We start from the raw sequence: 23,855 nt of genomic DNA, 5'->3' as shown, positions 1-23,855 counted from the left end.
CTTTTCACTCTCAAATCGTAATTCCTCCTGGAAGCATAAAGCAGGTACTAAAAAGCCACCAACTCTCATGGCAGAAATTAAATCCTATATATGTGAAATAAAACTTAATTCTATTTTCTCAACTGTGAGGAGACACAAGTGAAAGAGGTTGTTAAAGCTGATCCAAATATTAAATGCTGCAAGAGATAATTATTAATTTTCTGGCCATCTCAGATCTCTTTCCTGTTAGGATGGGGGGGAAGGAAAGAATCACAATGGAAAAGAGAAATAAAGAACAGTCCACCTAATTCATTGTTTTAAGAATGCTCATAACCTCTCCGTCATGCAAAAAGAATCGTGCTATTCATGTAGGGTTGCCTATAGGCAACATGTGGCTGATAATTTCCAAATATAAACAGAAGTAAGTCATTCTCCATGACAGCAAGACAATTAGAACATCTGTTAACAATATGCAGTGGGGAATGAGCCACAAGCTCATAGCACACAGCGCGCTAGTGGAAAAACAAAATGTCAGGACTCTTTAACTGAATGTACCTCTGACTCTCAGCACCAGTGGCCTGAATTTTCAGAACATCTGGGCACGGCATCTCCCACTGACTTCAGCTGGAGTTGTGGATGCTCAGCACTTATGAAAATCAGGCCCTACAGACAAAACAGAGCCTGAGGTCTGAGCTGGGTTGCCCTTACTCAGAGTATTCTGAGTGAAACAGAGTGGCATGATAGCCCTCAATGAGAAACCAAAACCCTGCATTTGAAATCCAGCAGACTTTGAAACGTGTTTAGGTCTGGATCCAAACTTGGAGTTCTCTAGGCCCTCTCTAGCACCTACCAAGTAGAGTGGTGTCTACTTTTTAAAATTAAAAATCCCACATATGCATTTCATAGTGTGACAGAGCCTCCTGTCTGCATCACGCCGTTCCCCCCTTTAATGCACATTAACAGAGCTCGCTGTGTCTGAGTAGCAATCATGCACCAGGGAGTAAAGAAATTTCAGGTCCAAACCTAGCCCAATATACGTGCTCTCTAAACAATAGGTGAGCCAGGCCTCTCCCTCTCAGTTCAGCTGTTGCTGTAATTGTTGCTGGTGCTTTGATCTTTATTGCTGCTCTGCCTGGCCTACCAAACTTCCTGCTATTTTTGGATACTCTTCCAACTGCCTGTTTTCCCTCCAAATGCTCACCAGCCCCTCATGCGCCTTTGTTTCTATCTCCACTGTTTTTCTGTCCAATAAAGACCCAAAAAGAAGTTACAAAAGGGCAGAAATAACTGGCAAATGGAGCACGATGAAAGAGGCCAATTCAATATCTACTCCCGAGGGCATTCTGCACCAAAAATTTTAAAATTCTGCTCACAATATTTTAAAATTCTGCAAATTTTATTAGTCAAATAAACGTGGAGGCTCCAGCATAGCACTGGGTAGCACCGGCCACTGGCTGCACAGAGGTGGGAGATCACTGTGCAGCTCCCCCCAGGGATGCAGGCTCAGTGGTCAGGCTGCACCCCACCCCATGGGCGGCAAGTTATATACCCACGTGGTGCCCGGGCACCAGCAATATTCAGAGCCCAGGGGCCCAGCTCCACCAATGTTTGGGGCCGCATGGCCCCACCTGACGACCCCCCTAAGTGTCCCCCAGGTCCCCCTTGTTGGCCCCGTGCACGTCCCTGGGCCCCGGAGAGAGCAGAGTGTCCCTGCCTCTTCCATGCAGCTTGCCTCCCTGCAGCAACTGCTGCCGCATGGGTCATACAATATCAGGGTTGGAAGGGACCTCAGGAGATCATCTAGTCCAACCCCCTGCTCAAAGCAGGACCAATTCCCAACAAAATCATCCCCACCAGGGCTTTGTTAAGCCTGTCCTAGTGACCCCATCTCAACTGCCAGGGCAGACTGACTCTGAGCCTGCCCTTCCCCCTCAGACCCTTCTCTTTTCCGGTGGGACCCCCCCCAGCACAGCACTCCCTCGCCCACCTGCAATCACTGCTCCTGCCCCATGCTGGGCAAGGAGGCAGCCCCATCCCCCCCCCCCCCCGTGAGGCTACAATCAGGGGCAACAGCAAGGGAGGAGGCACACACAGCACCTCCCGGCACCGACCATGGGGGGGGGGAGGGAGATTCTTGGACATGAAAGGGGCCCTAGGAGCACATGCAGTGACAGTGGTGGGGGTGAGTGTGCTGGTGGAGGAGGGCAGGAAAAGGGGGCCCCTCTCCAAGAGCTCACTACTGCCGGCAGGGAAAGAGCTGGGGGGAGTCCTCCTCTCTGATCCCTGTCCCAGAGCAGCCTGCCTGCACTTCAAACTCATCCCCACCCGAGCCCTCACCCCCTACACCCCTACCCTCACCCTGAGCCCCTCCCACACCCCAAACCCCTCATCCCCAGTCCCAGCCCTCATCCCCCTGCACCCCAACCCTCTGCCATAGCCCTGAGCCCCCTCCTGCATCATGAACCCCTCATCCCCAGTCCCACCTCACAGCCCTCATCCCACACCCCAACCCTCTGCCCTAGCCCTGAGCCTGTTCCCACACTCCAAACCTCTCACCCCCAGCCCCACCCCTGCACCACCTCTCTCCCAAAGCCTGTACCCCCTCCCTCCACACCCCCTCCCATCCCCAAACTCCCTCCCAGTGCCTGCACCCCTCCTCCACCCCAGACCTCCTCCTCCACCCAAACTCCCTCCCAGAGCCTTGGGCAGGTGGGGGGTGGAGTTTTGGGGGGGCAGATTCTGGGCACCACCAAAATTTCTACAAACCTGCCACCCATGCCTAACCCTGACACAGCGCAAGGACCAGACCTATCCCTGAAACACCCAAGGGCCCTATCCCTCCATGCCAAGTGCACCAGGTGTGGGCACGCAGGCTCAGCAAGGCAGGATCCAAGTGTGGAGGGCTTAGTGTGGGGGCATCCAGAGGTGGGTTGAAAAGGCTCTGTTTGGGGTAATCTGGGTGTGGAGGGCTTAGTGGGGGCGGTTCTGGACGCTGGGGGAGTGAGGGTCTGGGGTGGGGATCCAAATGCAGCTGCTTGGGGCTTGGTAGGGTGGCAGTGTGGGTGGCTTTTTGGGGTGGTCTAGGTGCAGGGGGAGTGGGGCTCATCAGGGGGGTTCTGAGTGCGAGGGGGTTAAGGCTCAGCAGGAAGGTCTGGGTTTGAGGAGGTCTGGATGAATGGGGGTTGGGCAGATGGGGGAGCAGCTCCCCGTACAGGGATCCCTCCCCCTGCAGCTGAGGAATGATGAGTGCAGGAAGCATGGAGGGCTGGGAGCAGTTTGCAGAGCTTCCTACAGCTGGGGCAGATATCTGGGGGTGGCTCTGACAGGGCCCCAGATGCCGTGCAGGGGAAGAAGTAGTCCCATCCTCCCCTCCCATCTGGGACAAACAGCTGCGCCCAGCACAGGGCAGGAGCCACCAGCTGGGTCTTCTCCAGTCCTGCCTCCTGCCCACCAGTGATTTACCTCTCTGTCAGCCCCTGAGCACCCAAAACATACTGCTGGGGAGGGCCGCATGACCGCTCTTGTGGCTTCCCTATCAGAAAGTCAATCTTCTGTGTGGAACCAAAGAATTCTGCGGGGGACAAATTCTATGCATGCGCAGAATTCCCCCAGGAGTAAATATTCCGGCCAATGACTGCTCATTCCATCACTTTGCCCGTGTGCCGTGGAAACACGATCAATGTTCAGCGGTGGGGAGAGAAGGGGAAGAAATGCATGTAAGGTTCTGATTAAATACATAAAAGCCAAGAAACTGAGAAGTGCTTCTCCCCTAAGCATCAAGCTCTACCGCAGGGCATGCTCACAGACGTGCAGGCCTCACTTGGGTGGGGCTGGTTTGGAGAGGTCAGGACCAGGTCTCCATCTCCATTTCCAGCACTTTGCTTCCCGGTGGGGCAAGCAGCAGCAAAAGTCCCCATGCAGAAATGCAGCAGGGGACTCTGTCTGTGAGCAGTGGCTCAAGTTGAGGGGAGGAGGCGGCCTCTTGCATGCCCCTCTGGAGCCCACCCCCAGGTAGCTGAGCAAATACAGCCCACCTCCTGGCCCAGGGAAAGCCAAATCCCTCCCTCAGTGAAAAGCGTTAGCTGTGGCTGAGAAGGTGAGGGTCAGATTCACCCTGGAGTGGAAAAACGCTGTAATCACAGGCTGCAGCTAGATTGGGAAAGGGGTGGATAGTGGCAATGCAAACTGAAAGTGAGCTATCGGGAGAGGCTGGGATATATTACTCCAGGCGCCATGAATGCTGATCATTTTGAAATTGGCTTATGAGGTTGTTCTGAACATTCCTATTCATATATGGAGTTGGCACTTCAGTTAAATTCTGCTCAGTGTCACTCAGAGCTAATTGTGTTGCCCTGAAGACCAGAATGAGGAACTTGACACAGGTGGTGTCACAAATCTCCACAAGTGGTGGCAGAGTGGGAGTTTTTTCCCTCCTGAATTATCCTCTGCCTTTGCAGCAGCCTCGTGTTTAAGTTACGCCGTGGGTTCAGTGCAGAGTGTAATGACTGTGCCACCCACCCTAGGGCCAAACTCAAGAAGGATACTGCAGCATCTTCATGTAATTCTGTATTGCTTGAAGCCATTCTGGGATAGACATGGAGAGCCTGTAGTTTGGCACTGGTGGCACTGAAGGCTGAAAACAAAAAGGATAAAAAGATGATATAGGTTATTGCTTCCAGGACAGCAGTTAGAACAATTCGGCTCTCAAGGTAGGCACTTAAAGGGATACAATTCAGAGTTTAGGGCCCGAGAGTGAAAACCCCATATGAAAGCAATCAGCCCCATGTAAATAGTGCAGATTCTGATCTCGGTTACAACAATGTGAATTATATGTTCACTGGAGTTACCCTGCATCTACTCTGGTGGGACCACTGGCATGAGGAAGGGGCAGCATTTAAATGACATCCTAGACTGAGAGATCCTGACACAGAAACCAAAAGTGTTTGTGTTTAAAACTAGAAAAACCAATTTCAGATTAATGGAATCCCAATGCTGGATTTGTTCCAGACTCTTCACAGTATTAATTTCAATTTTAATCTCTGGTTTTATCTATCTCAGGGGTTCTCAAACTGGGGGTCAGGACCCCTCGGGGGTCCCAGGGTTATTACATGGGGGGTCATGAGCTGTCAACCTCCACCCCAAGCCCTGCTTGCCTTCAGCATTTATAATGGTGTTAAATATATTTAAAAGTGCATTTAATTTATTGGGGGGCGGTCACACTCAGAGGCTTGCTGTGCGAAAGGGGTCGCCAGTAAAAAAATTTGAGACCCACTGATCTATTTTGAGAGCGAGCAAGCGAGCGATGAATGGAGACAAAGAGCAACTTTGACAATATAAATTTTTCCATCTGCTTGTGGAGTGCAGCACCTGACCCTAAGTCTGCTGATAGGGGCAAAGCCCAAGGATTCATCAGGCAGTCCCAGCTCAGCTTTCGCTATATTTTTCCCTCACCTGTGACTGATTAGCTGCCTCCCTGCTGAGGCTGTAGGGCTAGAGCTAAGGTGACAGCTTGAAGATCAGTTGGGGCCAGATTTTGGATGTCAGTGGGAGTTAGGAGCTTTGTGTAAATGCCACTGGGCACTCAAATACCTTTAAAAGTCTGTCCTCCAATTCAAGAGAGACTCCCAGGCAAACGGCCTGTGCAGTGCACTCCTGTAAGTGCTGGGTTAAAGGGCATAATTGATATGTTCAGATTGTGTTAACTATTTTTTATTTTGAAGAAATAACTGAAGCCATGAAGAAAGCGACTGGCACCCCACGGCTGGAGAATGTTCTTTGGTCCGCAGGCTGGTCAAAGAGCTCACTAGTTTACAATAATCTAATCTCGACCCAAGACTTTGATGTGCCAATTGTTCTCAACCCCAACTAGTTTTCAGTGGGAATTTGGGACATTCAGTGGTTCACAGGAAGGACTCAGGCATTTACCAGTTCAAGCCTTTTTGGACAGGACCATCTTCAAGGTCAGTTCTAGCTCCATGCCCATTTAAAGCCAATTTCACCAAATCAAACAAACAATGTTGCATCACTGTCTTGAGGAGACACATCTCAGTCTCTGCCCATCACTGCCAGTCAAGAACTTCCCCAGGATATTTACTAACGCTCTTTCTGTGCCAGCATTATAGGGCTCATTATTTTACCCAGCATTCTTCATCCTTTTGTATAGGTGATTAATGAATTAACATGACATAATACATAAAATAAATAAATAAAAGCCATAACTTCACTAACCACTGCAGAAGGCAGTAGCCAGACACCACTATTCAATGCATTACAGACATACAAATTTGTTAAGCATAAAGTTCTTGTATTAGGGAACCAGGTTCAGGAGGAGCTGTTTATTTAACATACTAGGCCAAACTTTTCAAAAGTGTCTAGCAATTCTGACGACTCCATTTTTGGGTGCCTGTTTGAGAAACCTTAAAGGGGCCTGGTTTTCAAAGAGTTGGCAATCAGCACTTCCTGGGAGAAAAAGGGTCCCTTTAAAGTATCACAGGCTGGACACCAAAAATCACCACAGGTTTTGAATATGTAGGTCTTAGGGCCCAATTCTGCCATCAAATACGTGATACAATTCCATAGGAGAAACAAGTGATGAGTGCATGGATTGGAGTCCTTTGGGAACTGCACCCACATATTTGAAGGCAGAATTGGCCTTAAGAATTACCTCCCCATACCTTGTGATGGTAGAATAGTTTCAGATTGTTTCCCAAACTCCTGAATATTTCCTGCAAATCCCTTCAGTAAATTACTATACTGCAACTGTACCCAATTCCAATTGCCTAATACATTTGGACTCCAATTTATCATTTTAAACTAGTTTGAATGCTGTACTGAACAAGTAACAACTGCAGTCATTATAAGCCTATTTCAAGTAGACAATGTGTATTTGTAATAATGATATTAACACAGACTGAGCAATTCACACATCCACGGGCTGGGTATCAGGAGAGCAATGTTCAGAAAAAGAGGGTGAAATCTTGACACTGTTCATGCCAATAGCAAAATTCCTACTAGTTTCAATAGATTCTTTCACCCAAGACAGGTTAGGCACAAACTATAGATTTTAGACAATTGCTACTAGCAGCAAGATGTGCAATCAGTCCTTTTTCAAAGGAAAACAAACAAACAAACCACATATACACACTATCCTCCAACATCAGCGACATGGAGAAATAAAGTATGGGAAATACTTCCAATGGAAAATATGACAGCATAGGATCAAGACATTTATAATGTATGGTTACTATTTGGGAGTTTGAACAACAACAACAACAAAACACACCAAACAATAAGACGTTGTCCAAACACAAATGTGTCTTTTAATGGTAACAAACACAGGCTATGAACTAGATTTGTTAATACTTGTATGGAAAGTTCATGTCTGTTAATAAGGATTTTTTTTAAATAGCTTTTAGGGGAGAAAAATATTTGTCAGCATCAACATGGGTGGTGTAAAGAGACTCATTCAGTATTATGGTAACACCATGTTAAACAAATTGATCTCATTATTATATCAATCTGTAAGGTCTCTCTAAACAAAATCTCACTGTTATAATGATCATTGTTTTGTCTCTGATATTTACATGGCAAGGATTTGTAAACCTGTTAAAACCTCCTAAATAAATTAATAGTTGAAGAAATGTTTTGTGTCTGCCAGCAAAATATTCCCTTTTACTTCTTGCAACCCAACCACTGGGACACTGTGCTGCTGCACACAGACCAGAAAGTGCCCGAACTGCAGGAACTGCACACAGAGTAAAAATGGTGAAAACTAACATGGATTGTTTCAAATAATTTCAGGTTTAGTCATTTATGCTGCTGTAAACGTAAGAGTAAAATCGCCCCTTTCTTTTTGTTACACAGATACACCCAGCCTTTGGGTGGGCTATTCGAAAGCCCTCAGTGTTAGCCGTACTCTGCTCCCAATGTGAAATCTCCCATTGACTTCCAGAGAAGCTGACTCAGGCCAACGCCAAGCACCCCAACCCTTTATGTTTGTATAGCACCTAAGAGACCCCAATCCTGATTGGGGCACCTGGATACTACCACACTATAAATACTCAATAATCTCACAGTGTCCCATTAGGAATGACTAGATACTGAAGTTTTGTATGTATGTGAAGTCGGAGAATGAAGTTTAAAATGAATTTTTTTTTTAATCATGCGAGGCGCACGCAGGCTCTCACCGACAGACACTACATGGCTCAGGAAAGGTCAAATTTGCAAGACTGTTATGCTTGAAACCATTCCGCTATCAATTATGGTAAAGCATTAAGGATGGGTCTGCCTGGAATCCAGGAAAGCCAGCCAGGGAACCCCGCTGTGTCTCAGAACCACACAACAGACAATTTTCCCCCATAGGTAGAAACCAAGGACCTGATCCTGCAAGGCACTGAGCACCTTCAATTTTCACTGACTTCAGTGGGAGCTGAGGATGTTCAGCATTTCAGAGGCAGTGCTCAGCACCCTGTAGGTTTGGACAGCAAGGGGAAAACAGACATTTGTTTTCTGTGGAGCTCTCCATGCTCCAGCCCACACTGAATTTCCAAGTGCTTACACCTCAAGCCCTGCACTAATACTTTCAAACCTTGTGTGCTCAAACACACAGGGAACCTACAGGCAGTGCCAGAGTGAGAGAGAGGAAGGTGGCTGTGGAGGCACTATGCCTATGGGTAATGACTCCAGGGCACTGGGCAGCGAGCGCTTCTTTGCAAGTAGCTCCATAAGCACCATCCAGTGAGACTGGGTCCTCACCAAGACACATGTCTCTGAGGCTACTAGTGCTGATGGCAGTGTGGCTGGCCTCCCCCACTTCTGCTCCCAAAGCACAAGCTACCTGCTATAGCTTCCTGAGCCCTCTCAACCTCTTCCTCCCAGAGAAACCAGGCTGCTTAGACTCAGATTTGGCCTTCATGCTGTGACAGAATTCAGTTCACACATTCAAGGGTAATATTTGTTGGATGTGATACACCAGGGAAAGCAAGCACCTCAGGTTGAAAGCCTCTTACAATAAAGCCTGGAAGCAAAACAAGATTAGTAGAAGTTAAATAGCTTAACTCCAGACAGGCCACTCTTCAACTTTCTTCTCAGCCCTCCAAACTGCTAGGGAAAGACTTAGCTACAGCAAACAAGAGATACATGGAGGCCCAGGACAGGTAACACTGAGACAAATATTTCCCATGTAGGTCTGAAAACCAATATAATGCAAGAGAAATCTGTGGGCCAGTCTCTCCAGTCTGTTAGGGCAAATCCTGCTGAGAATTCACCTCCTCCACTACCAGAAGAGTGATAGAAGCAGCTTTATGAGTCACTCTCCTATCCCAGCAGAAAGAGAAGGAAGGGGCATGTTGGAGAATGGGGTAGGGAAAAGGGGTAGGGTTGTCAGGCATCCAGTTTTATACTGGAATGATCAGTCAAAAAGGGACCCTGGTGGCTCCGGTCAGCACTGCTGACAGAGCCATTAAAAGTACAGTCAGTGGCATAGTGGGGCTAAGGCAGGCTTCCTACCTGCCTGGCTCCCTGCTGCCCTGGGTCCACACAACTCCTGGAAGCAGATGGCATGTCCCTGTGGCTTCTAGGTGCAGGAGCCACCATGGAGGCTCTGTGCGCTGCCCCTGCCCCAAGTGCTGGCTCTGTTGCTCCCATTGGCCAGGAACTGCAGCCACTGGGAGCTGTAAGGGTGGCGCCTGCGGACGGGGCAGCGCGCAGAGTCCCCCTGGGTGCCCTTGCGCGTAGGAGCCAGAGGGACATGTCACCACTTCTGGGAGCCTCCTGAGGTAGACATAGTTGGGAGCCCACACCCCAATACCCCTTCTGCACCCCAACCCCTTTCCCAGACCTGAGCCATCTCCTGCACCCAAACTCCCTCCCAGAGCCAACACCCCACACCCTCTCCCACACTCCAACTCCCTGCCCCAACCCTGAGCCTCTTCCTGAAACCAAAATCCCCCCCAGAGCCCACACCCTCTCCTGTGCTCCAACCCCCTGCCCCACCCCAAACCCCTCATCCCTGGTCCCACCCCAGACCCCACACCCCCAGCTGGAGCACGCACCCCAAACCTCTGCCCCAGCCTTGGAGCCCCTCCTGCACCCTGAATCCCTCATTTCTGGCCCCAACCCATTGCTGGTATGCCCAGCTGGAGCCCTCCCCACACATCCCAACCCCCTGCCCCAGCCCTGAACCCCATCCCACACTCCAAATCCTTTATCCCTGGCCCCACCCCAGAGCCTGCACCCCCAGCTGGATCCCACACCCCAACTCCTGCCCCAGCTCAGAGCCCCCTTCTTCACCCCAAACCTTTCATCTCTGGCCCCATCCCAAAGCCTGAACCCCCAGCCAGAGCCCTCCCCCCACATCCCAACCCCCTGCCCCAGCCTGAACCCCATCCCACACTCCAAACCCTTTATCCCTGGCCCCACCCCAGAGCCTGCATCCCCAGCCAGAGCTCTCAACCCCTCACGCACCCCAACTCCCTGCATAGCAAGTGAGTGAGGGTGGGGGAGAGCGAGTGAAGGAGAGAGGGGGAATGAGTGGGCGGGGCAAAGGTGTTCAGTTTTCTGCAATCAGAAAGTTGGCAACTCTAAAAGGGGGTGTGGTGGAACAAAGCTCCATTGCAACTGAGCTTCAACTTGCTTAACGTCCATGAAGAATATTATGCCAGTGGCATAAGGTGGGCTGCCCTGTTCCGTCCTAACTTGCCCTGGGACATGAGGCCCTACATCAAGGAGTTGCAGCCAATTCCCTGCACCCTCCCCTCTCCACTCCATCTGAGCAGAGCTGACATGGCCTGGAGAATCAGAATGATATTGCAGACAGCACAACACTTGTACACTAGGGCCCAATCTAGCACCATGGCAGTCAATAGACATTTTGCCGTGGTTTACAATGGGAGCAGGAGCAGACTCTATAACAACATTGCCACCCTTAGCGCCAGTCAGGGCCTGACCATCAAAAGTGCTGAGCACCTGCAACTCCCACTGAAGTCAACGGAAGCAGCAGGTGCTCGGCCCCACTCAGGATTAGGCACTTGCTGAGGGTGATATAGTTCCATTTAACAGAGTCCTGAGCTGGCCAACCCAGCACAGAGTCAAGAGGCTGATCAAGAAAGACATTGTGCCAGACATATCTAGCTGTTAGAAGGGCAAGTTCTCCATGTCGATTTGATTACCTGAATATCTACAGAGGGGAACAGGTAACTGCTTTGAAAATCGTGTTAGTTCTAGTTCCAGTAGTCAAGGGGATGGGAAAAGGAAGAGGTGAACAGGTTCTGTGTTTGATGAGAAAGATGGATCTAAAAGCTAGCCAGTGGATAACACCTATATTGAAGTGAAACTTTTAGTATAAGCATCAAACAGCCAGGAGTTTGCACAGCAAATTTAAATAGAGATAGAGAGCTTGAATGCTGAAGATTATCAACACTGTGTGGGCAGGTGTTATTCTATTTGCAATTATAAAAGCCAGTGTCTTAAATAAATACCAGAGATTAAAACCTAGCTCCACTGAAGTTTTGCTCATGACTTCCATAGAGCAGAATAGGGAGGAAGGATGGTCCTGTGGTTGAGGCACTAGCATAAGCTTATGGTGATCTGGGTACAGACAAAATCACTGGGCCTCTGTTCCCCGTGTGTAAAACAGGACAAAAGAACTTTCCCACCTCACAGGGGTGTCGTGAGGATAAACACACTAAAGATTACGGAGTGCTCAGATACTAGGGCAATGGCAGGGGAGGATGACGTATAAGTACCATACATAGAGCCAGGATGTCACCCCATGTTAGTACTGTTGCATATTTTGACAGAGCTGTCAGATCAAAAGTCCTATGTCTCCTCAAGAAATTTCAGTTTCAGAAACCCATTAATCTCCTTCTCCTGTGCTGTCCCCACAGAGGAGTCTCTCTTCTCCTTATGCAGGAAGTGAAGTGACATGGACCCTACTTTCTGAAGCACCATTTGCTGCTCTCATTTGAATATCAAGGGAACACATACAGTTTGTCTTCAGTGGCACTGACTGACAGCGGACAGTTTACTCACGACTCCCTGCAGAACACCACCTATAGAGGAGTGTATCACAAGTAGAAATAGCCTGTGGAAACCTCCCTTCAAATAATAATAATAATAATAATACAGTTCTCTATAGTGTAGTTCACATCATTTGTGTACTTACTCAGAGACTAAGTAAAATACATAGGGCCAAATTATTCTTTGGAATAACTCCACTGATCACTAGTAAACTTCTGAAATTTATATCTGAGGACTGTCTTATACACAAAGAACTCCAAAAGCTAAAAATCTCAATTCGCTTTATTATTTTTTTTATACCTTGAGTAGCACTAGCTGGATAAGATCATTTTAAACTAACATCTTTTAGCACAGCATTTCTCAAACTGGGGTCTGCGAGGGCACTCCAGGGGGTCTGTCAGCCCTGCTGATCAACTCCTCCCTCCTAATGCCTCTTGCATGCTGGGGAACAGCTGTTCAGTGGTATTCAGGAAGAGTTGAGGGAGGGAGGAGGAGCTGACCGGTGGGGCCGGCAGACCCCCTGAAGTACCCTTGGTTCCTGGCATGCAGGAGGTCCTGGGAGGGAAGGAGAGGAGCAGGGATGGGGTGCACTGGGGGGAGGGGGCAGAAAGAAGCAGGGAAGAGGATGGGCAGGGGTGGAGTGGGGCCTTGGGGGAAGAGGTAACATGGGGGCAGGGCTTGGGGCTGAGCGGGATGCTTGGGGGTCCACAAAATTTTTAAAATCAAGATGGGGGTCCTCGGTTGCTTAAGTTTGAGGACCGCTGTTTTAGCACATTTACAACTAGGCTAAGCAACTAAGGGTAAGTTCCAAGCCTCCAACTTGCATTTTTCAATTCAGTTTACACCTAGAGTTGGCAACTACTCCAGATAAAGGTGCTAAGATCAGTCCTCCCACAATTCTACCTGCTCATTCCATACAAACAATGCATGAAATGCTAATGCAGCAAAGTTTTAACCTCTCACTTAAAAGCGAAGTGTGGCTGTCTCAATACTATGCCCTCAAAAACAGAGCACTCCAGTCATAGCCACACGTCCCAACAGATGCAACACATCTGCAAGAGTTTGTAATGGGATAACTGAACAGCTGAAGGAGCACAGAATGGAAGGAAACATGAACCCAGCCATTCATGAATTATAAAGTGAATGACAGATTAACAGAGACATATGACAAAGAGGCAGATTCTGATCTCATACCAATGTTATTCAAGAATAAGTCCACTGAAGTCAAGGGGGCTATCCCAGTATAAGATATGGGCGAGATCAAAGTCTGTATTAAAGCCCACAAAGAGAGGAGGGATTGTCCTGAGGCTAGTACTTTTCACAGGACCAGGTTTCCAGCAATATGGGTTCTATTGCTAGCCCCGCCACAGGCTTCCTACATGACCTTGTGCAAGTCACTTAATGCCTCTGCACCTCAGTCTCGGCTGCGTAATACTTACTGACTCCATACCCTCTCTCTGTAAGTACTCCCATTAATACTCAGCAGAGTGGAGCCATTAGAGAGAGTGTTGGGAGGCTTCATTCATTAGCCTTTGCAAGGCACTTTGAGAGCCAAGGCCAGCTGGCACTACAGCAAAAGTACTAGGTAAAGGACCAGGACTATTTACTAGGCACTGATAATAAACTGAAGATGGGGGCAGAGTGGGAACAGGGATAATCCTGAAGATGCTGGTATTTCCAAACCCACAGCTCAATCAGTGTTTTAGGGAGACATCTTCATTTCCAGAGAATCCAGTGTTGGGAGGGAAAGGGAGAAAATCAGCCTTGTGTTTCTGTAATTTACATCTGTCCCACTAACAGCAACCCAACGACAAACTCAGAAGCTGCTTATTGCTCTATACTAAGAGGTAGTGAGTCTAATGCTAAGATGATTAGTTCAGTCAAATGCAACTTTCTGGAAAGGGAGGAAAACTCATTGCCCATCACTGGGAATTAAAATGATTCAGAATCCAAACTGAACTCATCAAATTCACGCAAGTAGCTATGCTAATAGAACTCATGTTCAACTTTTAGTTACTGCAGGTAACTAAAGAGACTAAAGATTCACTTTTTAGAAGGAAGGTGCAAGCTAGTGGACTCTTTTACCAGCTTGAGCAAGATCAATGCCACACCAGTGACTACTTTAGGCCCCGGCCTCCAGGCAAAAGTTATTGGTTAACCAGACACTTAGGCAAAATATCAAAATAAATAAGTTCTTTGTCCCCACACAGGCTACAGCTCCCACAGACTTTTCTCTCACCTCTCTCAGCCAGTGCCCTGAACCAGGGACTCCTATAGGAGCCTTTCTATACCCTACAATTCTCTCCTTCCCCAGCCCATTTACCTAGGACCCATTCAAGAGCTAGGTCTCCATTTCCTATTCCCTGTAGTTCACCAGCCCAACTGAACATTTGTGGGCCTCTATAAGGACCAGGTGCCCTTCAGGCAATCACTTGTGCCCTGGCATCAGCTGGGAGGCAGCTACCTAGTCACAGGTGGGACTAGGCACATTTCCCCTTAAAGGTGCCAGTCACCCAGTGCCAAGAGGTCTCCTGTGGCACCATAGTGGAAGGAGAATGGTAATTCTTCTCCCACTGATCAGGAATTAGTAGCCTGACCTTTCAGGAAAAGAACACATGAAACTATCAGCTGTCTAGTTTGACAGGTATCAAGTGTTATCTCTACACTATTACGGGGCGCCTATGTACATAACATGGAACAGGGATTCAACTCTGAAGATACTGAAATATAGTGAGAAAAAGGAAATCACCACCAGTGCTCCCCAGTATTCAGCTATATCAGACGGCCTTCAGGGTGCTGGTATACTTGAAATGTTTCTGCTCGTTCACCAGTTGCTTCATCAATCACCACAGACATTCCAAGTGTAAGTCATATGATGCAGCAAACCCTTTGGGACTGGAAAGCAAGGGGAGAGAATCAAGTCCAGTATGTGCTTTGCTATCTTCTAATAGCAACTAGAGATGCTGAGCAACGGCAAAGTCCTCAATGGAACTCTGACGTTTCAGTCCTTTCTACCTGAGGGGAAATCTACAGATACAAGGCAGCCTACACACCTTGTCTAGCCCTCCATATTCCAAAGAGAAAAAGTGTGCGTGTCTTACAGTCTATATACCACTATCGCCCACACAAACCAGATTAAAAATAAAGTGTTTCAAGTCAGCTAAAGGGTCAACAAGAGAGTCTAAATCTAAAGACAAACACCAGGAAAAGTGTTGCCAGATACACAAAGAGCAGAACCTGCTAAAAAAGACATCAGTACCTGATGCATTGTACAAGATCCCAAATCCAATCTCTTCCTAACACAAATTGACTATGGCTGAGCTGAAAGATGCCACAAAACATGATGCAAAGAAAAACTCCATGAGTCTGTGAGTAGCATAGTAAAATGTCAGCAGCCAAGCAGCTAAGATGTTATCATTAGTACCATAGTTTACAAAATTGCGCTCCTAAGCAGGAGTAGATCATATTCCAGGACAAGACCTGGTCCATGCTATTATATTAACAGGGGAGAGGAAAATTAAAGAAATAAGCATCAGGAACTACACTAGGTACCCAACTGTTGCTGACTGTGATTGTCAGCTCGCCCAGCCATCCCCTCTCAGTCTGCATTGGTTTAGAAAGCTTTAGCCATTGGTTTAGAAAGCTTGATCCATTTCCATGCCATTAATGAAAACATGACAAGTGCTTCATTCCACCAGGTGCAGATGGACCTTTCATCTAACAGCATCTCATCCTAGCTATTTCCTATAGGACCCAGGAACTGCAGTAGCAGCACAGACCAATGGCCCATATGCAGTAGCATTGACCTCTGTCTAGCACATACCTGACACTTCAGAGGAAGCATGACATGCTGAAGTCAAACCTTCCCACTTCACGTGTATCTTAACTGTCATTTGAGAAACACCTCCCCAGGGAAGACTTGGCTAAGGGACACTCAGTCACTTACCTTTCCAACTTCCATATAAGTTACTTTGCTAGGCCCAACTCCACACACCCTTGCAGTAAAGCCCTCCCAGGAGCAGGGAAGAGAATTCAAGAACTCCATTTGATTTAGCCAGTTCGTCTTGTAGGGTTTCTACTCCATGCCCCTACCAGGGGAAGGACTTTACAGCCTTAAAGGGAGCAGAGTGTGGGCCTCCAAACTCCACAAGAACCTGACGCGCCACAGGGAAGGGATGTTCCAGATGAGTGGATCCTTTGGGATGGGCTGCTATGAGTTCTCCATGATGCACCTGAGTTCTACGCCCTCCAAGTAGAGGAGGTGATGTGGTGATCAGGACTGCTGGCTTTCTGAAGGAAATAACTCCTGTGTTTGAGCCTAAGGGGAAGAATCCTGAGGAATGACTGCTCCTGGTTGCCACAGGCAGTGCCACAGCTTTGCGGTGTTCAGACAGGGGGGCTCCTGCAAGCTCAAGAGAAGGGAAAAAAAGCTGGAAACTTAGGCCCAGACCCATAAAGGAACTTAAATCCAGATTTAGGTATCATTGCAATCCACAAAATCCCCACTCAGCTGCTGCCTAATTCTGTAGGTGCCTAAGCTCATTCAGCACCTACGTTTTTGCTGCAGAAGTTCCCTAGGCACCTGTATTTCTGCCTCTGGGCATGTACACTTCTGCCTTGCTTTAAGCATCCTTACATCTAAGTCCCAAAGCGAGCCACAAACTGGAGAAAGATAGGCACTCCTCCTCTTATTTTGCCTGTGGGGCCCCATCCAATAGGCATGCTCTGAGTATACCTAACACCACACAAAATGCCTGGGGACAGGAGGAGGCAGCCTCCCTTAGGGCTTGTCTACATCACAAAGTTGCAGCGCTGGTGAGGGGGTTACAGCGCTGCAACTTAGGAGGTGTACACATCTGCAGGGCATCACCAGCGCTGCAACTCCCTATTTGCAGCGCTGGCCGTACTCCCGTTTTGTCTCGGGTGTAGAGGATCCAGCGCTGGTGATCCAGCGTTGGTAATCAAGTGTAGACACTTACCAGCGCTTTTCTTGACCTCTGTGGAATAAGCAGGTATCGCAGCATACCTGAGGAAGCCTCTCTGGTAAATCAAGCAGGTCTCCTTCCCCGGTTTGCTCTCGCGTTCCCCGAACCCCCGAGCAAGCAGGTCTCCTTCCCTGCGGTTTGCAGGGGGGTTCGGGGAACGCGAGAGCAAACCGCGGGGAAGCAGGTCTCCTTCCCCGGTTTGCTCTCGCGTTTCCCGAACCCCCGTGCAAGCAGGTCTCCTTCCCTGCGGTTTGCTCTCGCGTTCCCCGAACCCCCGTGCAAGCAGGTCTCCTTCCCTGCGGTTTGCTCTCGCGTTCCCCGAACCCCCGTGCAAGCAGGTCTCCTTCCCTGCGGTTTGCAGGGGGGTTCGGGGAACGCGAGAGCAAACCGCGGCGAAGCTGGTCTCCTTCCCCGGTTTGCTCTCGCGTTCCCCGAACCCCCCTTGAAGCCGCCCAACAGCGCTGCAGTGTGGCCACATCTAACACCACTTGCAGCGCTGGTTGCTGTAAGTGTGGCCACTCTGCAGCGCTGGCCCTATACAGCTGTACTAATACAGCTGTAACAACTAGCGCTGCAAAATTGTAGATGTAGACATACCCTTATACTCTTTTGCCCAAAGGTTAGGTTACTTCTCTGGGATACAGGAGACCCTACTTCAATTCCCTCTTTGCTTGATGAGGTATTTGAATAATGATCCCCCACCTCTCAAGTGCATGTCCTAACCACTCTGCTAAGGAGTGAGAATCACTGTCTCTCTGGCCTCATTAATTATTCAACTTCAACAGAAGAGACAGAGGAAGCCCCACATCACCATATCCCATAGTCCGATGGTTGAAGCCCTCTCCTGAGAGATGGAGAACCCTTGTCCAAATCCCTTCTCATCAAGTAGAACAGGGGTGGCCAACCTGTAGGTTTGGAGCCACATCCGGCTCTTCAGAGGTTAATAAGCGGCTCCTTGCACAGGCGATGACTCCAAGGCTGGAGCTACAGATGCTAACTTTCCAATGTGCTGTGGGGCGCTCACTGCTCAACCCCCTGCTCTGCCCCAGTTCCTTCCATCACTCCACCTCTTCCCCCAAGGCCTCTGCCCCTTTCCCCGAGCCTGCCATACCCTCACTCCTCCCCCTCCCCACAAGAGCTTCCTGCGCACTGCAAAACAGCTGATTGCGGGAGGCGTGGGGAGGGAGGGGGAGGTGCAGATTGACAGGGCTGCCAGTGGGCAGGAGGCGCTCGGGGTGGGAGGGGGGTTGCGGATGGGGGGCTGCTGACATATTACTGTGGCTCTTTGGCAATGTTCATTGGTAAATTCTGGCTCCTTCTCAGGCCCAGGTTGGCCATCCCTGAAATAGAAGGTGGAACTGAACGGGTGTCTCCCACATCCTCGTGGAATAACCCTAACTACTGGGCTAAAAGTTATAGAAGAAGTCATGATCATCCTCCTCCTCCTCCCCATCCTAATGGTCCATTGTGTGGCACTAGGCAAGTGCCTAACTCATTCTTGTAAGAAATGGCTTAGGCACCTAAGCCACCTGACTCCGGGAGAGGAGTTCCCAGTTGTGAACCACAAGCAGAGATGGGCACATCCCCACAGCCCAGACTTAGGTGCTGAACTCTGCCAGAAGGGTGAGGCTTAGCCCTCCCCCGCTTCTTGGTATCTCCCATTGGCTAGCTCAGGCATCTCCCCACCTAGCATTTTGGCTTTTATAGAGAGCCTAGGCACCAAACTCAGGCTTTGTGGATCCCAACGTTGTTCCAGGGATTTTCTAGGTGCCTAAAAGTTAGGCACTGCAGTGCCTAAGTCCCTTTATGGATTTGGGCCAAGTCTCTTCTCCTCCTTCCATGTGCTTGCCCTCTTCTGTGTCACAGAGCAGAGGGAATCACAGGTCTCCTAGTTACTAATCTAGGCAAAGAACAGGGACATAACTAGCCATTTGAAGTTCATACACATACTACATTTATTAAACCATTCCCTCCTGCCCACCACAATATTCTTTCCCAGCAGTTTTTACTCCTGATCTACACTAGTGTAAGTGGGAAGAGAATAAAAGCCATAATCTCGGAGGGTGGACAGATCATTAAATACAGTATGATTACTAATGCAGCAGCAGAGAGACAAGCAGAGTGTGATGAAGAGCCAAACAAACCTGCTAGTCTCAGTAGGAAATGTTGCCAGCAGAAATGTTAAACTGTACACCATGGCTTACATGCCCTATGTCCACCTACCCCCAGGTCAGTCTTTCATTAAACTAACATGTTAATGCAAAAGCTACATGTGAAGTATCTATTCCTCACCAAGGGTTTTTCAGTCTTGCATTCAAAACTCAGTACTGATACAAGGGGCCGGGGAAGAGAAATGGGCTCCAGCTGTGAAGTCCAGTCCTCGACCTAAACTTTCCCAAAGTCTCATATACACACATTCTAGGTGAAATCCTGGCCCCGCTGAAGTCTGTGGGAAATTTGCTGTTGAACACAATGGGGCCAGGATTTCACCCTCTTTATAAAGAGAATGTCAATGTTGTGTAATTATTAGTATTCCTGTTTATTACTGTTTATTACAGTGCCAAGAACTGTTCTAGGCACTGCAGAGAGTATGCTGCAGCCCCCTGCCCTGATGAGCTTACATTCTAAACAGAGAAGGCAGACACAGGGTAAACGACAGGGATAGAACATAAATAATGGACTCAAAGGCCAGGAAAGCCCATAGCAAGATTGTAAAGTCAAGGTTTCAGATTGCTTTGGCTGAAGCAGGACTCCTTAAGAGCTCTTCCTCATGCAATCTGGACATGGTCACCATGCAGCTGAGTGAATGGTACATTTGTGCACTGCGCAGCTGCTGTTTCATCTGATGAACATTGCTTTTAAAGTGTTAGTGGTGTTCAGAGTGTACTATCCATACGTGCAGGGAGGTTTTCATGCTCTCCTAACTGCCAAATCAAAACCAATGTTCACCGAAACACTCCAAGGCACTTCTCAGTGAGGATTGTTAACCTGCTAACTTTCAATTTAGGTTTGGTCTAGACTGCTAAAAAAAAGTGTGTTTTTACCATGGATTAACTAGAGTGCACTAGCTACAACCCTAGTGGATATAAGGCATTTTAGTTTTACTGCAAGGTCAACCACAGGTGGAGGGTATAGCATGAACCTTGCCTACTAGCTACCTCGTGGTAAACTGTACAGTGCACTCAGCCTGGATTTTAGGACCTAAACAGAGGTCCACGTCTAAATCTTGCAGATTCTTTCGGCAGAACATCAGCAAAATAAGGCCTTTCTTGTCCTTTCACACAGCAAAACTCTCATCCAAGTTCTTGTTATATCGTATCTTGATTACTACACCATCCTTTCCCCTGGCCTCCACAAATTCAATTTTGCCCCACTCAGATCCATTCAGAGCATTGCTGCAAAGATCATTTCCCTAGCCTGTCGCTTTGGCCACATTACCCATCTGTTGGCATTCCTCCATTCACTCCCTCTTGTCTATCACATCAAATATAAGCGACTTGTCTTCCCTTTCAAAATCTTTCACGACCTATCCCCACCCTACCTATTATCCATCATTCAAAATTGTAAGGCTGCTTCCCACTTCCACCATGATGCCAGTCACCATTGTCCTCTTGTTAAATTTTCAAACAAACACCTTTGTGCTTTCTCCCGCTTCCCCCCAGGTATACTGTCAGGCCCACAGACTTCAGAAGCTGGTGTTCCTTCCAGCTGAGTTTTCACCAAGTTAACCCTTAGAGGGTCCCATTTAAACTCCACACTGGGTAGGCACTTCCTGTACACATCTGCAAAGCCACCTCATTATCCAGCTTCAAATCCTTCCTCAAAGCTCACTTTTGCTGTGATGCCTACAAAAAAAAACTTTACAAGTTAGGCTGCTGATGTGCACAGACCACAGTCTATCATACTGACCATCATCATTGGTTTCCTTCGGTACACACAGATTGATGGGGGATTACATCTGTTGTCTCTTGTCTTACAATCTAAATATAAACTCTTTGCGGAAGGGACTATCTTTTTGATCTGTGTACGTACCCCACCTGGCAAAATGAGGTCCATGCCTGAGGCTCCTAGGTGCTGAAGCAATACAAATAATAGAATATGGCACTTTATCTCTATTAGGAATTTACACTGGGATAACTTAATAGTTACCTCACTGTTAAAAAAATATCTTTGCAGCAGTGAAGACTTGCATTGCCATCGCAGCATTAGAACTGTCAACAAATAATTGCAAATATATACAATTATTGGCAGAGACCAAGCCTTGAAACCCATAGGTGATGTTTTCAAGTAATTATTCGTGATGCAAAACAGTGCTTAGAATGGAAACACTTAGGCAACCTTAACTATAGCTGTTACTTGCACACAAGCTATCACATAAACACACGTTTCATGAGATAGAGAAAAGCAACTGCTGTACTAAGTTTCTTGAGATCTCAGGATTCTGCCAAGTCCTAGAGCCACTTACTTTAGCCAGGTATGCAGCATTTCTTATCGTCTCCACCATCTCTCTACCTTCAGGGTGCACCTTTGCCACATGCACCCACATCCTCTCCCAGGTCTGCCCATCGATAGGGAAGCCACTTTTATTGACGAGGAAAAGCACCCCTCCATCTTTGTCTTCTTCTTCCGAGCCCCCGTTGTTGGCAGTGCTGACAGGTCGTGCATGAGTGCTCCTTGACCGTCCCCCTTTGGCTCCCTTGGGATGGGGGCAGTGGTGGGCATTGGAAGTAGAGCCTGTCATGATGGGTTTGAATTGCAAGAGCAGTCCAAGCAGGAAGTATGTATACAGTTCAATGCCACAATAAGGAAGCCATATCCATCTCTCACTTTCTGACACAGCAATCAGGTAGTGTGGTTATTAGCTAAAATTAGCCAGCGTGAGTGCTGCTGGGTTTATTCTCCTGCGGGCTGAATCTAAAACCAGCAGAGAGTGAGAAGGAGAAGAAAAGAGAAAACATGTTAACAGAAGAAGAGGAGCAGAGTTTATGCAAAGCATTCAGCTTACTGCATCACCTAGGGCTGGCACACAAGAGGATAACAACATGGCTAGATCCCTTTTTGTATCAACTAAGACTGACAGACAAAAGGACAATAGCAATCTGGAGAGACACCTCTCTGTAAAACTCTCGAGGGCGTCACACAAGGGTGACAATAGCAATCTACCTAGATCCCGCTCCATATTGCTCCTGCGGGTTCCCAAAGGGGGATGACAAGTGACCTGAACCTGGCTAGATCCCTCTGCTTATCATGCTTAGGGCTGTCATATTAAGAGACGATAGTACTCTGGCTAGATTCCTGTCTGCATCACCCTTTTAAGTCTGACACAATGCTGGAGTCCAAAATGTAAACGTAACACAATTCCCCTCGAACTAAAGCCCAGAAACCCTGCAATCCACACTCATCCTCTCCTCTTTCCTCAGAGGTGGGTGATTCTGTGTGAGCCTGCAGCAGAGAGCCAGACTGCAGCACTAATAGCATTATCTTAGGCTCAGCTCGAGAAGGGTCCGTTCGCAATCGATCCCCAGCAGCAGAGGGCTGGGCTGGGAGTGGGTGGGTGCCTGCCTGCTTCCCCAGCTGCTGCCGCTGCCGCTGCCGGCCATTCTTTAACAGACATTCCACCCCTGCCATCAATCCGCCCCACACCCCCATACCTGGTCGCAGCGGGATTCATTGCACCAGGGACTCTCCGGGCGGCTGGGGCTGCTGCGGCTGCCTCTCTCGCCTCATTCCATGTTCCATGATTGTTACTCTCTGACACGTAACCATGTTACCCGGCAGCCGCCGACGTTCCGAGCGCCCCTATTGGCTGCCGCAACAAAGAGGGGAGGCGCCAGGAGCTGGAATACCACGCACAGAAGCTTTGCCGAGTTCTGGTTGGCTGTGATCGTGCCAGGGGGCAGGGCCAGTAGGAGAAATCTGATCGCTTAGAGCTGCAGAGGGCGCATTGGTTCGATGCGTGTAGATCATAAACCGGAGTGTTACATCTGTTAGACATTTGTACGTAGCTGAAGATTAATTTTGTAGCACCAACGGTATTCTGTGTCGGAACATGTATTTAACATACTGTACTAATTATTCTAAGTTAAGGTAGGTTATTTATTTCTCTGGTACCCACAGGCTGCAAGACGCTTCACAGCTACGATCCCTGTCCCAAAGAGTTGAGGATCTAAAACCTTAGTCCTGTAATCAAATCGACATTTGCATCTATACAGCTCCAGTTACAGAACCATGGTCTAAAGCAGGGGGTCTCAAACTTCATTGCACTCTGACCCCCTTCTGACAAAAATTACTACATGACCCCGGGAAGGGGAACTGAAGCCTGAGCCCAACTGCCCCGGGCAGGGAGGCCAAGATCAAAGCCAAAGGGCTTCAGCCCCAGACAGGGGGGCTGCAACCTAAGCCCCACTGCCCAGAGCTGAAGCCCTCAGGCTTTGGCTTCAGCCTCAGGCATTGGGGCTTGGGCTTTGATCCTGGGCCCCAGCAAATCTAAGTCAGCCCTGGTGACCCCATTAAAATGGGGTTGCAACCCACTTTGATGTCCTGACCCACAGTTTGAGACCGACTGGTCTAATGTAAAGTGCCACCCCGTCCACCACTTTTTACTCTCTCTCCCCTACCTCAGTGGGTTGTAACCAGTGACACTATCATTCCAATCATACACATCATCACACCAGGTTTCCCCATTTCACTTTCCCAGGGAGAATTTCCAACTCCTCTTCTTTATTGCCCAGATGCCAGTGCCAAGAACAGTGTTGCTTCCCTTCACAAGTGATATCTTGCAGGACACATACGCTGCAGCACAGCATTCCCCTGCATCCACACTTCTGTTACTGCAGGATAAGTTATCTCTAAGCCAGGGAGAGACTCCATCTC

At 48.5% G+C, this 23,855-nt stretch overlaps 1 protein-coding gene across 1 annotated transcript in view; it reads right to left on the bottom strand.

The window, feature by feature from the left end:
* The window catches only part of VASH2 (vasohibin 2), a 67,176-nt gene extending 44,444 nt beyond the window's left edge, over positions 1-22,732 (bottom strand). Inside the window, exons 1-3 of the mRNA XM_030557511.1 lie at positions 22,634-22,732; positions 21,448-21,896; positions 4,524-4,612 (exon numbers count right to left, since the gene is read on the bottom strand). Of these exons, the coding sequence (XP_030413371.1) occupies positions 4,524-4,612; positions 21,448-21,723 (365 nt within the window). The 5' untranslated portion in view covers positions 21,724-21,896; positions 22,634-22,732. The remainder of the gene's footprint in view (positions 1-4,523; positions 4,613-21,447; positions 21,897-22,633) is intronic.
* Between the last annotated feature and the right edge of the window lie 1,123 nt (positions 22,733-23,855).

This window comes from Gopherus evgoodei, chromosome 3, assembly GCF_007399415.2.
Source record: "Gopherus evgoodei ecotype Sinaloan lineage chromosome 3, rGopEvg1_v1.p, whole genome shotgun sequence".
NCBI classification, from domain to species: Eukaryota; Metazoa; Chordata; order Testudines; family Testudinidae; genus Gopherus; species Gopherus evgoodei.
Note: the sequence above shows the minus strand (reverse complement) of the source record. Positions and strands in the feature narration are given on the sequence as shown.